The sequence below is a fragment of the Oncorhynchus nerka genome, linkage group LG20, assembly GCF_034236695.1.
Source record: "Oncorhynchus nerka isolate Pitt River linkage group LG20, Oner_Uvic_2.0, whole genome shotgun sequence".
Taxonomy (NCBI): domain Eukaryota; kingdom Metazoa; phylum Chordata; class Actinopteri; order Salmoniformes; family Salmonidae; genus Oncorhynchus; species Oncorhynchus nerka.
In genome coordinates, this window is record NC_088415.1 from 47421018 (window position 1) to 47436757 (window position 15740).

A 15740-nucleotide genomic window follows, 5' to 3' on the forward strand; every position below is an offset into this window, starting at 1 on the left:
CATGTAATTGTCAATAAAAGCCTTTGACACTTATGAAATGCTTGTAATTATACTTCAGTATTCCATAGTAACATCTGACAAAAATATCTAAAGACAGTGAAGCAGCAAACTTTGTGGAAATTAATATTTGTGTCATTCTCAAAACCTTTGGCCACGACTGTAGATGGGTTATTTTTGTTTTAATACATTTTTGAATTCAGCCTGTAACAACAAAATGTTGAATAAGTCAAGAGGTATGAATACTTTCTCAAGGCACTGTACATATTTCATTATTTGTACGTTTTTGTGTGGTTTCTAATCAGCTGTTTTGATAACATTGAGTTTAATTGCATATTTCTGCTGGTTAGGTCAACTATTTTTGGCAGGGCTAGCTAACCAGCGAGCTAGCTAATTGTTTTTGTTTGAATGATGCATCAGGACACCGTACCAGCATTTTTGTTTAAACTGGCTGCTAGTTCCTGGTCTTTTGAAAACATCAATTGAGGAGTCACCTGAAGCTTGAGAGGAATGGGAGAAGCAGTAAAGTGTGTGGTTGCCCAGATTTGCTGAGGTATCACCAAAGTGGGTGCTACAAGTCCAGTAGTTACACGACTGGTTCCCAGAGGAGCCCTCATCACTAGACTCTTCATCAACCATCTCCCTGACCACCTTCCTCTGATCAAGCTCTGAACTGTCCCTCTCCATCTTTGTAGGATGCACCCAAAGACTTGGCCTCTGTTGGTTGACCTAACTATAGTTAGGCTACTCATAACGTGTTGCTTGTTTGTTTTTTCTTTTGAAGCGCTTTGAGATTCTTATGAAAACGCTATAGAAATAATGATTATGTATTTAGTGAGTTGTTTGCTGTTTCTGCATTATGATGCATTTACATGACACTTTACCATTCTATGGCAGCCATGTAACTGCCCCATTAACATTACATGGGGAATATTAACTAAAACTGAATCTCTAGAATGAATTATGATGCTTTTACATGACACTACAACATTCTATGGCAGCCATGTTACCTCCCCATTAACATTACATGAGTAATTTTTAAACAATGCTTTGTAACTGAACGTTTAAAATTAGAACAAAATTTAACATTCTAACTCTAAAGCTGCATTACCTCCAGTGTGTCAGAGTTCACTCTGGGTCGTTCGTAAATTGAGTGTTGTCAGATTGTCTGTTCATAAGTACGGAGCATTCAGAATGGACACTGGCGGAGGAGTAGGGTTGATCAGAGCCTTCTGACCTCAACAGCAGTCAAGCACCCACGCTAACTGGCTAAAGGTGGCTAGCTTCCTAGCTACTTGCGGACACATGAGCGAACACCTCATTCTGACCATTTTACTTGACCTAGCAGAGCTGGTTAGGCTGTTTTCACATTATCTAGAGTTTAAGGACTAACTGTGCTGCTGGCAACAACCCCCCCCCGTTTACTGACACCGGTTATATTCAATGGTTGTTTGCGCGTTCGTAAATTCATCAGTTATTCTCCACTCTGGCACACTCAGACAAGAGTGCTCTGAAATCGGCGTAGATAGCCAGAGTGAATTTACAAACACACCCAAAATATATGGCTCTGGTTAACATCATTTGAATGAACAGTCATCATTACCAGGGAAATTATTGCATCACAATACCAGGCAGTCATTGCGAGTGTATCCATGAGTTTATCAGACCAAATTGCCAGGGTTAGAGTTTCCAAGCCCGTTCTAATCATTATATATATGTTTTTGTATTTTTCACCCCAATTTCGTGGTATCCAATAGTTACAGTCTTATCTCATCGCTGCAACCCCGTACGGACTCGGGAGAGGTGAAGGTCGAGAGCCATGTGTCCACAACCCAACCAAGCCGCACTTCTTGACACAATGCCCATCCAGCCCGGAAGCCAGCCACACCAATGTGTCGGAGGAAACACCGTACACCTGGCAACCGTGTCAGCGTGCACTGCGCCCGGCCTGCGATGCGACAAGGATATCCCTGCCAGCCAAACCCTCCCAAACCCAGACGACGCTGGGCCAATTGTGCGCTGCGAAAGAGCCTGGACTCGAACCCAGAATCTCTGGTGGCACAGCTAGCACTGCGATGCAGGGCCTTGCGTCACTCGGGAGGCCTATTCGTTATATTTCTATGTGTGCTGCTGCTGCAGGGAGGGGGGTGTTGCTTAGGCAACCGAATACTTTTTTGCTACATCTTGCTTGTTTCAGCAAGGAGCAACAAAGTTTCATTACTTTGTAAATAGTCCATGTTACCGCAGAAACGGACTCAACCACATGAATGACCGGCCGTCCCGTCTTCAGTCTTCGTTCCACACACGGTAATTGTGCCAGCCCTAATGATAAACATAGTTTTAACCATGATTTGAGTCTATAAAGTGTTTGTTTACAAACATTGGAGTAAAACAAGCTTATATTTAAGGTGCTGAAGGGGTATGACAGTTGAACTAAGCCCATGAGGCATTTACAAGTTATATTATTTAAGAATCAATGGGTATACAGTGCATTCATTAAGTATTCAGACCCCTTGACTTTTTCCACATTACAGCCTTATTCTAAAATGGATTAAATATTTGTTTTTCTTCTAATCAATACCCCATAATGACGAAGCAAAACAGATGTTTGTCCAAAAATGAATGTAAGTACTAAGGATTCTAGCTTTAACCATTTTTTTCTATGGGATAGAACATTAACACACAAGGAAACCGCATGGCAATAATTATGAATGAGTAATAAATGTGCTTTTCAAAAATGTAGATTCTTTAAAACTAGCGACCAGAGATCTAACAAGTAGGGTTTTCCGATTTTTGCAGGGTTTCTTCCAAAGAAACTCCAGAGACAAATATTGAGCGTGGAAAGATTTCCTCATGTTGCTGCAAAAAAAACAACCAAAAAACATGATCAGTTCACGGGAAACCATTTTTGTTTTTAATAATTACAGATATTTACAGAGATGAGTTAAAGCAGAATTAAGCACATCCAACCAGCAAACATGTTAGAACACAAATCATGGACTAAGTTTTTTTAATTGTTTTTTTACAGATACTCTGAGTGAATCTCAATTGTATTGGGAGGAACTCCCGATCTTCTGCTCCAATGCATTTTTAGAAGGAGAGGAGGCGAGGAATCAAGGAAATACAATTGAAATGAACCCTTTTTCTGGTTTTAATGGCCGTTGCTGTAGCGTTAGGAACATTTTCAAGAAGTACCGGTTCAGTTCATCCGTTGGTCCCCCAAGAGACAATGTCAAGTGAATGTATTCCTGTGAGTTCAACATAAAACACAGTTCATAAATAAAACAAAAAATGGTGACACTGATGTGCTATCGAAAGTGAGATGGCTTTGAAAAAGTTTAACCTCCCCTTACATGGATGAAGAGAATCTTGGTCCTTGAAAAGTGTGTGTGTGCTTTCGAGTTTGCGACTAATCGGTGAATATGCCACAGCTTCATTATCTCTCTCCGTCTCCCTCAGTTTCCCTCCATCCTTCTTTTCACGCACATATTGGCCTGCCAGCTAATTGAAGCCCTTTAACTTGGGATTATCTAATTCATCTTATTACTCCGTTATCAAATTAATGCGGGTCAGATTTCATCAAATAATTCCCATCCAAAAAGGCCTTTTTCATTTCTCTAGGAAACACAAACGTTCTAATCTCAAAGCTCATTTTCGCTGGGGACTTAAGAGGCAAATTGTTATTTCGGTTATCTTTGCACTGAATGTGTTGAATTATTAATTGATGGCAATGCATTGTGGACTTCATTAGATCTCTCAACTTAAGATAGTACTGGTTCCTTATTTGATATGGGAAGTAAGTTATCTCTTCTTTATGCACTTCAAGGGTCTAGTATGGATGATATTAGACTTTCCTGATACATTTCTTCCCTTAAGGATGTACATATGTACACACAACATGATCTGTATCTCTCAGTGTGTGTGTGTGTGTGTAAGAAACATTCCTAAAACCCTCAGTAGAGACAGTAGAGCTCTGCCTATTCACTAACCCCAGGTCAGTTGTAGCGCAGGTCAGCATGTACACTTTGACAATGTCTTCCTCCACCACCACCACCATGTCCAGTCCCGAACTGAACTATTAGAATCAGTGTAGCCTTCTGCTGGTGCAAAGTCCAAATCACCAGCCTGCCAGTTACAGGCATCCAACACGGTTTGTCACATTGTGCACTAGTATATGCAGACAATAACTTTAAAAATCCGATCATTCAGGCGTGATGTAGCTCTATACTGCATTTCCAACCTGGTCTGAGCATTTCGTATTATTCTGTATGTAAATCCAAGACACTCCATTTAGTATGATATGTTACATTTGGTTATATAAGACAGATGGTTACTTAAGGCTATACCAAAATGTGGTTGGTCGGAGTGGAAGTGTAACGCGAACGACTAGCAACCCAAAGGTTGCGAGTTTGAATCTCATAACGGGCTACTTTGCAACAATTTAGCATGTTAGCGAACCCTTTCCCTAACACTTTAACCTTAACCCCTAGCCTAGCTAACTAACTAATGCCACATACCTAGAAATCGTAACATATTGTACATTTTGCAAATTGGTAACGAATAGAAATGGGTGATGGACAGCCACAAATTAATACATACAGTTGAAGTCAGAAGTTTACATACACCTTAGCCAAATACATTTAAACTCCTGACATTTAATCCTAGTAGAGAATTACCTGTATTAATAAGTCAGTTAGGGTCACCACTTTATTTTAAGAATGTGAAATGTCAGAATAATAGTAGAGAGAATGATTTATTTCAGCTTTTATTTCATTCATCACATTCCCAGTGGGTCAGAAGTTTACATACACTCAATTAGTATTTGGTAGCATTGCCTTTACATTATTTAACTTGGGTCAAACGTTTTGGGTAGCCTTCCACAAGCTTCCCACAATAAATTGGGTGGATTTTGGCCCATTCCTCCTGACAGAGCTGGTTTAACTCAGGTTTGTAGGCCTCCTTGCTCACACACGCTTTTTCAGTTCTACCCACACATTTTCTATAGGATTGAGGTCAGGGCTTTGTAATGGTCACTCCAATACCTTGACTTTGTTGTCCTTAAGCCATTTTGCCCCAACTTTGGAAGTATGTTTGGGGTCATTGTCCATTTGGAAGACCCATTTGCGACCAAGCTTGAACTTCCTGATGTCTGATGTTGCTTCAATATATCCATACATATCATTTTCTTTTCTCATGATGCCATCTATTTTGTGAAGTGCACCAGTCCCTCCTGCAGCAAAGCACCCCCACAACATGATGCTGTCACCCCCGTGCTTCACGGTTGGGATGGTGTTCTTCGGCTTGCAAGCCTCCCTCTTTTTCCTCCAAACATGACAATGGTCATTATGGCCAAACGGTTCTATTTTTGTTTCATCAGACCAGAGGACATTTCTCCAAAAAGTACAATCTTTGTCCCCATGTGCAATTGCAAACCATAGTCTGGCTTTTTTATGTAGGTTTTGGAGCAGTGGCTTCTTCCTTGCTGAGCGGCCTTTCAGGTTATGTTGATATAGGACTAGTTTTACTGTGGATATATATACTTTTGTACCTGTTTCCTCCAGCATCTTCACAAGGTCCTTTGCTGTTGTTTTGGGATTGATTTGCACTTTTCGCACCAAAGTACGTTCATCTCTAGGAGACAGAACGTGTCTCATTCAATGTTTTTTTTCTGAGGTCTTGGCTGATTTCTTTTGATTGTCCCATGATGTCAAGCAAAGAGACACTGAGTTTGAAGGTAGGCCTTGAAATATATCCACAGGTACATCTCCAATTGAATCAAATTATGTCAATTAGCCTATCAGAAGCTTCTAAAGCCATGACATACTTTTCTGGAATTTTCCAAGCTGTTTGTTTAAAGGCACAGTCAACTTAGTGTATGTAAACTTCTGACCCATGGGAATTGTGATATAGTGAAATAATCTGTCTGTAAACAATTGTTGGAAAAATTACTTGTGTCATGCACAAAGTAGATGTCCTAACCGACTTGCCAAAACTATAGTTTGTTAACAAGAAATAATTTTGTGGAGTGGTTGAAAAACGTGTTTTAATGACTCTAATCTTAGTGTATGTAAACTTCCGGCTTCAACTGTACCATACAAAATGGATTCTCAGATTTACATACAAAATGCTCTGAGACCAGGTTGGTATTTCAACAGAATGGTAAGAGACCATGTTTTCATCAGAACCATGGCTGGCTGCTGTGCTCCATAACGTTCATTCCTTTTTAAAGATTTAACCATTTGGATTACCTAAGACATTGGGCCTCATTTATAAAATCAGTTGCTATACTAAATTTAAGCATTCAATCAATTCTCAAAGTGTTAGTATGCACAATTTAAAGAGCGACTGCCTTTAAAAAGCAACGAATCCCTTTGAAAACGGCCTGTGTGGCACCGATATGAGTCAGAAACAGTTATTCTAGTGTCAAAATTGACTCATATAAATAGGATAATTTTGGTCATAAAGTCAGTCTTGTCTAAAACGGAGTTTGGATCATCCGTGCGTCACAACGTGTAAATGAAGGTTGGGTTTTGATTTGACAATGTCGATTTGCACACTAACATGGGGTGAACAGCTTGCGGTGATTTATCTCTATCCAATAGCATAAACAATGTGACAGATCTGCCCAGCAGCCCGACTTTGTTAATTTAAGACAACATGTCGCACATTTGTTTTACTTCAGAAATACTGCCCCAAATGTCAAATGGATGTAAAGTTGCACTTAAACATCCTCTTCCCAAACATCAACATTAATTACAGATTTCTTTAATTATCTTAGATTCATTCTGGAGATTTTGAGGAAGGGAACTAGGCTACAGTGTCTCATGGGGGTAAACATTCCCCAAGCGCAGAATCGGTCAGGAAACACACCGCCAAGACTGAATTCTCGTTTTTCTAATGAGCAACAGAAAAACACACGTGCCAAACAGCGTGTTCAGTGGTTCTTTAAAAATATTTCCCCATTAAACAGCTTTCACTCAGCATCTATGGTGATCAACTACATTTTTTATATGCTGTGAATGGTAAAGGACTATGGCAACAGACTTCTCAAGTTTGATGTATAGAGACTTACAGTTGCCCATACTTCAGTGCTGAGGACCATGCACTATCCTTCAAAATTCTGTTGACCAACAGATGATAGTTTGCCTCTTTGTGCTATCAGGGTATTGGATGATCTACAAAAATGCTTCCTACTGCATATTTTCTTGTCAAGCCCAGGGTGGTTAAAGATTTAACTCTTAAAACATTGGCATAATTTACATTTACGTGTATGCTCAATTTACAATAAAATCTGTGCACAAAAACCCTTTAGAAATGAGGCCCTTGGTCTGTATGCGCGATGTGTTCCACTGGCTTTCTTGACCAACCCACCAGGCAGCTGAAAGGAATTGGAACAATCGATAAGTGCAATCAGAAACATGGTGTAGATTGGATCTTTGAGGCACTTCTTAAATAAAAATAAACTTTTGTCTCATTTTTTTTTCTGTTAATGAAAATCAATGCTGAGGAAAACTAACAAAAAGAAAGTTCATGGTCATGAATAAAACGTGCCACTTTGCATCAATAGAAAGGCATCATCAATTTGGAGTTGCTACCTACATTATAATACACAATAACTTGTATCATCATTTTTTCCTTCGTCATTGTACATTCTTATTTTGCTCGAGGCAGCGGAGCCTCCTACAAGTAAAAAAAAAAAAAAAAAAAAATGAATTAACAAAACAAAGTGCACATAACTTCAAGTTCTAGTCGTAGAACTGTCATATTCCATCCAGGGATGCGAGGGGCGGGACTGTCAAATCTGTTTTACGATGGGCAGGCACAGAATGAAGTCGCTTTCTGTTTTTGAAATGACATAGCCAGCCGTGCTGCTGACACAGAGATGGAGTTGTTGGGGAAACAAACAAAAAGCGTGAAGACAATCAACAACCAGGTTTTGGGAATGTTCCTGTGTCCTTTTTTTATGTTGACCACCTCCAAAGAGTTTTCCCCAGGTGACAAAATAATGCAATGCATTATGGGGGATCCACAAAGAAAAAAAAAGTATCATTTTCGCACTCATGTCCTCGAACCTCGTGCAAAGCCGGGAGTTTCTTGTCCTCCCTCCATCCCAGAGGGAGTTGTTCATAGATTTGGCTGAGAGGGGGGCTGGACAGACACAGGTGGGAGAAGAGGTCTCTTCTCCCTCATACAGACTCTTCTGCGGATAGCAGCAGAGGGTTGATGTATTCAAATCCCTCAAACTCGGACTGGTCTATTCTCTTGATGACGTCCCTGGGAGAGGAGAGGGAGAAAAGAGGAGAGAGAATGGGGAAAAAGGTCATTTAACCCAGAACAAATAAAATTGCTACAATGTGCTACTTTAGCCTGATTGGCAGCTTTAGACTTATTTTCTAGACATTTGTACAAGATAGTTATATGTAGGGAGGCGACGTGGCATATGTTCACGAGAGGGTAGCAGCTTACGGCTCCAAACATTGCCGGTTCGCTTCCCATGTCAGACACTCATCTTCAAATATAGCAGTGTGACTCTTTGGCTACTTTGTCTACTCACAAATTGCGTATCTGTTGGTTTCCTGTGTTTCATGGTTTTCGTGGCTATATGTGTTGCTTTTACCCTATCAGTCCCGAGACCCCAGCAAAAATCAGCTTTTCATTTATCTGACTTTTATTTATCTGCATGCCCAGCCCTTATATTTAGCCTCACTATGATGTGTTTTACCATCTTCTTTTCAGGACAACCCGGGTTACAAGTAGAAATCAAAACTATTTGATATAAACAGTTGCATTCATGAGTTTTATTGATAAATGTCAATGAAAAAAAGATCTGCCATAGCAAAAACCTGATAAAAATGTATTTATATGAATGCTGTAAGTACAGAAACGACTTGTTCAGTGGGAAATGAATATCCAACTAGTCAGAGGCAACTATGTGGAGTTTGTGACAGTAACTATATGTGAACTTATTACAATATTATAGACACTATATTCTGGGATTTCCTATGATCTATGTAGAAGAACCCCATACCTTCTAATGAGCCTTGTGTAACATATGTGACAGCCATATGTTACATTTGCGTTTTGTGAGAGTCTCAGATTTGCATATATAGCTTTTAGTAGTTTCTAGCTCAAACCATTCACTCTTCAGACATTTTTGTAAAAAGTCCTAGCTCCGGGCCCCTTCAGGATCCGCCCTTTTCTCACATACACCGCTCTAGGTCAGCCCTCCTTAATCACACATACTAATGGTTGATATCTACAGATGCAGAATAAATACAAATGGTACAATTCTCCTGTATTTTTGTATACTTTTTAGCCAGTAGTTCTGAAAGTAGCGCTCACGAGCCAAAAGTGGTCCCTGAAAATTGCTTTGCACACTCTTGGCATTCTCTCAACTAGCGTCACCTGGAATGCTTTTCTGTGGCTAGGTCTTAACTTCTTTGGGACTGGGGGGGGGCAGTATTGAGGAGCTTGGATAATAAGGTGCCCAGAGTAAACTGCCTGCTACTCAGGACCAAAAGCGAGAATTTGGATAGAAAACACTCTGAAGTTTCTAAAACTGTTTGAATGATGTATGTGAGTATAACACAACTCATATGGCAGGAGAAAAAGTCCAACCAGGAAGTGGGAAATCTGAGGTTTGTAGGTCATATTGCACTTCCTAAGGCTTCCACTAGATGTCAACAGTCGTTAGAACCTTGTGTCAGGCTTCTACTGTGATGTAGAGAGGTAGCTGCGTTCCTTTTCATTTCTAAAGACAAAGGAATTGTCCGGTTTAAATATTATTGAAGATTTATGATAAAAACATCCTAAAGATTGATTCTAGACATCATTTGACATGTTTCTACGAATTGTAATATAAATAACTTTTTGTCAGAACTAAGCGATCGCGCATTGAGCATTTGGATTACTGGGCTAATCGTGCGAACAAATAGGAGGTATTTGGACATAAATGATGGACTTTATCGAACAAAACAAACATTTATTGTGGAACTGGGATTCCTGGGAGTGCATTCCGATCATCAAAGGTAAGTGAATATTTATAACGCTATTTCTGACTTTTCTGACACCTCTCCTTTGGAAAATGGCTGTATGTTTTTCCGTGGCTAGGTGCTGACCTAACATAATCGCAAGGTGAGCTTTCGCCGTAAAGGTTTTTTGAAATCTAACACAGCGGTTGCATTAAGGAGAAGTTTATCTATAATTCCATGCATAACACTTGTATCTTTTATCAATGTTTATTCCTGTCATTTGGTGTGGCTCTCTGCACTTTCACCAGATGTTTGTTTGAGACAATGCATTTCTAAACATAATACACCAATTTCAAATGAGGTTTTTGGACATAAAGATTAACTTTATCGAACAACACACACATTTATTGCATAACATGAAGTCCTGTGAGTGCCATCTGATGAAGATCAAAGGTTAGTGATGAATTTAATCACTATTTCTGACTTTTGTGAGCCCTCTCCTTGGCTGGAAAATGGCTGTATGGTTTTCTGTGACTAGGTGCATTTACAAGAAGTTTATCTTTAAAATGGTGTAAAATACTTGTATGTTTGAGGAATTTTAATTATGTGTTTTCTGTTGTTTTGAATTTGGCGCCCTGCAGTTTCACTGGCTGTTGGCGAGATGGGACGCTACCGTCCCACATATCCCAGAGAAGTTAAAGGAGTTCCCACATGTGCTGAGCACTTTTCTGCTTTTCCTTCACTCTGCGGTCCAACTCATCCAAAACCATCTCACTTTGGTTGAGGTCGGGTGATTGTGGAGGCCAGGTCATCTGATGCAGCACTCCATCTAACTCCTTCTTGGTCAAATAGCCCTTACACAGCCTGGAGGTGTGTTGGGGCAGTGTGTTATTTCATCACTTTGATGTCTTCACTATTATTCTACAATGTAGAAAATAGTAAAAATAAAGAAAAACCCTGGAATGAGTAGGTGTGTCCAAACTTTTGACTGGTACTGTATGTTGCATTCTCTCTTGCTCTGTTGTGGGTGCATGATGTGCCTCTTGTTAGCTGTCACTCAAATGGTGAAGTGCTGAAGCCATTGGTTAAACTTGAATTGCTAGGGGGCTGGCCCACGAGGGGGAAATGTAGCGCAGCACAGCTTCCAGAAAAACAGTTGCTTTCAGACTAGGGATTTCGTGGCTAATTGAGGTAAGACCGTAATTCTTCTCATAGATTATGCATGTGTGAACTACACATTGACACATCCAGCCCAAAGCGGGATGTTTAAAAAATACGTAGTAGTCGCCAGAGTTCTGGAGAGCATGTCTTTAAAGGGTATAGACATGCTAGTGCAGTACTTCAGGAGCTACCTTTACAGCTCTCCTATTCATAGGGAATCTTTGGCAGTCGGGTGAGAATAGTCCTATTTCAAGTCAAACATGGACATCATTACTAGGGCGCCAATGAGGAAGGCTATGATCCACCTAGTAGCTTACATTTATTTCAAGCCAGCAATGTTCAAACAACCTCGCCACTGTTCTAACACACAATCTACCGTTAAACCCCAGCAAAAAAACGTCCCTTTGCACAATGTGAGAACGTAGAAGAAAGATCAGGATGTTGTTCATCAGTGAACTCTCCCTGTGCCTATTACTCTCTCCCCAGCTGAGCCCCCGGTTGGTTCCATTAACAAAGCGGTAATCATCTATAAATGAAGTGAACCGTGTGACTGGTTTGGAGTGGCTGTGTAAAAATAAATGTACTACTCTGAGAGCGTAGCTTCTGCTGCAGCTGCTTCTCCAACAACAGCAACATGTTGTTCCTCTGCATCTCAAATGGCACCCTATTCCTGTTATAATGCACTACTTTTGACCAGAGCCCTGTCAAAAGTAGTGCACTATATAGGGAATAGGGTGCCATTTGAGACGCAACCCTCATCTGCCGTAGTAAAGAAGGCTGACCGCACTCCCAGGAGGGTAGGGTGGAGCCGCAGGAAGGAGGCCTCTTGGAAAGAGAGAGGAATAGAGAGGCTTCCGTACTGGAGATGGTCGTCTTTAAACGCTGGTCCTGTTTGGTTGTGGTTATTTTGCCTGTAATGGCTGAGGTGAGGTTTAATGTTGGTAGAGATGATCCTAGACCAGTTATAAGGAGAAGCTCATTGTAATCTAGATCCAGACACAAACACACCACCATGCCTCTAGAATCCCATTCAACACCCAGAAAATGCAATCTGTAAGATTCAACTAAAATTATACAAACAGTCTAAAATGATCAATGGATATTCTATCTGTGAGCACACTTGGGTGCTGCTAGCTAGATAACATTGAGTGAAGTCAGCGAGTAGCAGCAAACTTGAGGCAGTGAGAAAAGGAGGGGAAAGGCACAAGACCACAAAAGAGAAACAGAGCGAGGAGGGAACATTTGGGACACAACCAAAACAAACAAGAGTGCTCACTAGCACAAATGTTGCCTTTTTTCCAGAGACAGCTTAAAAGTGCTACCAGATGTGGAGAGAGGGAGAGAGCGAGCAACACAGAGAACGAGAGCGCGGGGGAGAAAGAGACTGAGAGAAAGAGAGAACCAAGTGAGAGGAGGAAAGGGAGAAAGAAAATTATAAGAGGGGGAAAAAGGTTGTCAGAGCTGGGAGCTGAGAGAGAGGGGGCTCAAGGGAAGAAAGACAGACAGCCTTGTATTTCATGGTGGTGCCCACACACACACAGCATTCATAAAACAAAGTGGGACGGAACCAATCCAATCAACCTCCTCACTCTACCTACAATACAGATCCAGGGATTTAAAAACATTTCGTCCCTGTCTATAGACCAAAAAATAAAGCCTTTGAATCTCTGTGGCTAGCCATAGAACATAGAAAAGACTGAATCCTTATTGCTTTGGGTCTCGCCGTACTCGCCATTTCCAAGACTGGTGAAGTCACGGCGCTGGCAAAAGCAAATGAAATCCTCTCTCTCACCCTCTCTCCTAGCTCCTTGGCAAGGGCTCTCAGGATGCTAGGGTCTTTTAATGCAGCAAAGTAAATCCAAACAAGGAGGGTTTACCCATTTTCTCCCTCCCACTCACTCTCTCTCTCACTTTTCTTTTTTCGTCTGCCAAACCCATCACAGAAGAGGAGGGGGCGTGATTTACATCACTCCCTCTCCCGTTCGGCAGGAGTGGGCGACATCACCCCTCTCTCCTGAGCGACACAGAGAAAAAGGGAGAGAGAGAGAGAGAGAGGCATCGCGTCTCTCCTTTTGAAGTGCTGTGGGGCTGCCATGCCATGGCGTTTGAAGCCTGCTTGAGATCTCTTCTCCCATTGAACTGGCAGAGCTGCCAACTCACAACCCCCCTTCACCTCTTTCTCCTCCCCAACGCTAAACCCCGCAGACTGTCACAGCAAACCTCAAATCCCACCGCAAATTACTCCAGACAAGTGGGTGAGCCCCCAGTTGGCCCTAATGAGATGAGAGGTGCAGCTCTGGTTGATCTGACACACCTCAGTATAGACACCTCGGCTGTCAGAACCCAAGAGATAATGTGGGCTTATACTGAGGGTAGATGGATAGATGATGGGACTATGTTAGAGGTCGAAACAGACAAAGGCAGGCAGGATACAGAATTTGAAGTTAAAATTGACTTAAAAATAAAAAAACGTATATAGACTTATGGACCACAGTTTCCAAGTATTCTGAAAACTGTATGTTCCTCAAAGTGCCTAGAATTTGTATTGTTCTCAGCCTTTTTCTTCTGATTTGTATGGCATCTGATTGCCAATATATTTATATAGAAAGCTGAATGGATAGAAAACAAACAAACATCGAGCCTTAACATGAAATTAGTCCACAATGTATCATTTAATTTTGCTATCACAGACTGCAATATGTTCCGGGATTCTTCCGATGGCATTGAGGAGTACACTACATCACTCACTGGCTTTATCAATAAGTGTACCCACAGTGACTGTACGTACATACACCAACCAGAAGCCATGGATTACAGGCAACATTCGGAATGAGCTAAAGGGTAGAGCTGCCGCTTTCAAGGAGCGGGACTCTAACCCGGAAACTTATAAGAAATCCCGCTATGCCCGCCAACGAACCATAAAACAGGCAAACAATACAGGACTAAGATCGACTCGTACTGCACCGGCTCCGACGCTCGCGGATGTGGCAGGGCTTGCAAACTATTACAGACTACAAAGGGAAGCACAGCCGAGAGAGCTGCCCAGTGACACGAGTCTACCAGACGAGCTAAATAACTTCTATGCTCGCTTCGAGGCATGTAACACTGAGTCTGTAATACCCACATGTTTCATCCCAGAAACCCTAGACCCACTCCAATTTGCATACTGCAGATCCACAGATGATGCGATCTCTGTTACACTGCCCTTTCACACCTGGACAAAAGGATCACCTATGTGAGAATGCTATTAATTGACTACAGCTTAGCGTTCAACACCATAGTGCCCTCAAAGTTCATCACTAAGCTAAGGACCCTGGGACTAAACACCTCCCTGCAACTGGATCCTGGACTTCCTGATGGGCCGCCCCCAGGTGGTAAGGGTAGGTAACAACACATCCACCATGCTGATCCTTAACACGGGGGTACCTCAGGGGTGCCTGCTCAGTCACCTCCTGTACTCCCTGTTCACTCATGACTGCACGGCCAGACACGACTCCAACACCATCATTAAGTTTGCTGTTGACACAACAGCAACAGCACTGATCACAGACAACGATGAGACAGCCTATAAGGAGGTGGTCGGAGACCTGACCGTGTGGTGCAAGGACAACAACCTCTCCCTCAACGTGATCAAGACAAAGGAGATGATTGTGGACAAAAGGAAAAGGAGGACCGAGCACGCCCCCATTATCGTCGAACGGGCTGTAGTGGAGCAGGTTGAGAGCTTCAAGTTCCTTGGTGTCCACTTCACCTACAAGCTATCATGGTCCAAACACACCAAGACAGTCGTGAAGAGGGCACGACAAAACCTATTCCCTCTCAGGAGACTGAAAAGATTTGTCATGGGTCCTCAGATCCGGGGGGGCAGAGGAAAGAGCTAAAAATGGCCAAAGACTCCAGTCACCCTAGTCATAGACTGTTCTCTCTGCTACCACACGGCAAGCGGTACTGGAGCACCAAGTCTAGGTTCAAGAGGCTTCTAAACAGCTTCTACCCCCAAGCCATAAGACTCCTGAACAGCTAATAAAATGGCTACCCAGACAATTTGCATTGCTCCCCCCCTTCTACACTGCTGCTACTCTCTGTTAGTATCTATGCACAGTCACTTTAATAACTCTACCTACATGTACATATTACCTCAATTACCTCAACACTGGTACCCGTACCCCCTGTATATAGCCCCGCTATTGTTATTTACTGCTGCTCTTAATTATTTGTTATTCTTATCTCTTACTTTTTTGGGGGTATTTTCTTAAAACAGCATTGTTGGTTCAGGGCTTGTAAGTAAGCATTTCACTGTAAGGCCTACCTACACCTGTTGTATTTGGCGCATGTGACAAATAAAATTGGATTTGATTTGAATGAAAATGTTGACAAACTTCAGCCCAGTAATATCTATTGGCACCGCCTGCAAAGCCACATTGGAATAGTTTCCTGCAGCCGTGGAGAAAAGCCTGGCTTGTTTGTCATACTCTGGCTACAGAGCCCCTCGGTAGGACAGCAGCCACCTCTGTTGCTATGCCAAATCTTTTCAGCCCATTCTTTTGAAGTTAATCTAAAACAAGGATTCTGTCAAAGCCCCCGTGGACAACATGTCCACATTGATCAAAA

General features: G+C 41.8%; 1 protein-coding gene across 2 annotated transcripts in view; it reads right to left on the reverse strand.

The window, feature by feature from the left end:
- Positions 1-2884: 2884 nt before the first annotated feature.
- The window catches only part of LOC115102597 (protein kinase C, zeta), a 168953-nt gene continuing 156097 nt past the window's right edge, over positions 2885-15740 (reverse strand). For both annotated transcript variants that reach the window (XM_029622706.2, XM_029622707.2), the window contains one exon: positions 2885-8271. In XM_029622706.2, coding sequence (XP_029478566.2) covers positions 8184-8271 — 88 coding nt within the window. In that variant the 3' untranslated portion in view covers positions 2885-8183. The remainder of the gene's footprint in view (positions 8272-15740) is intronic.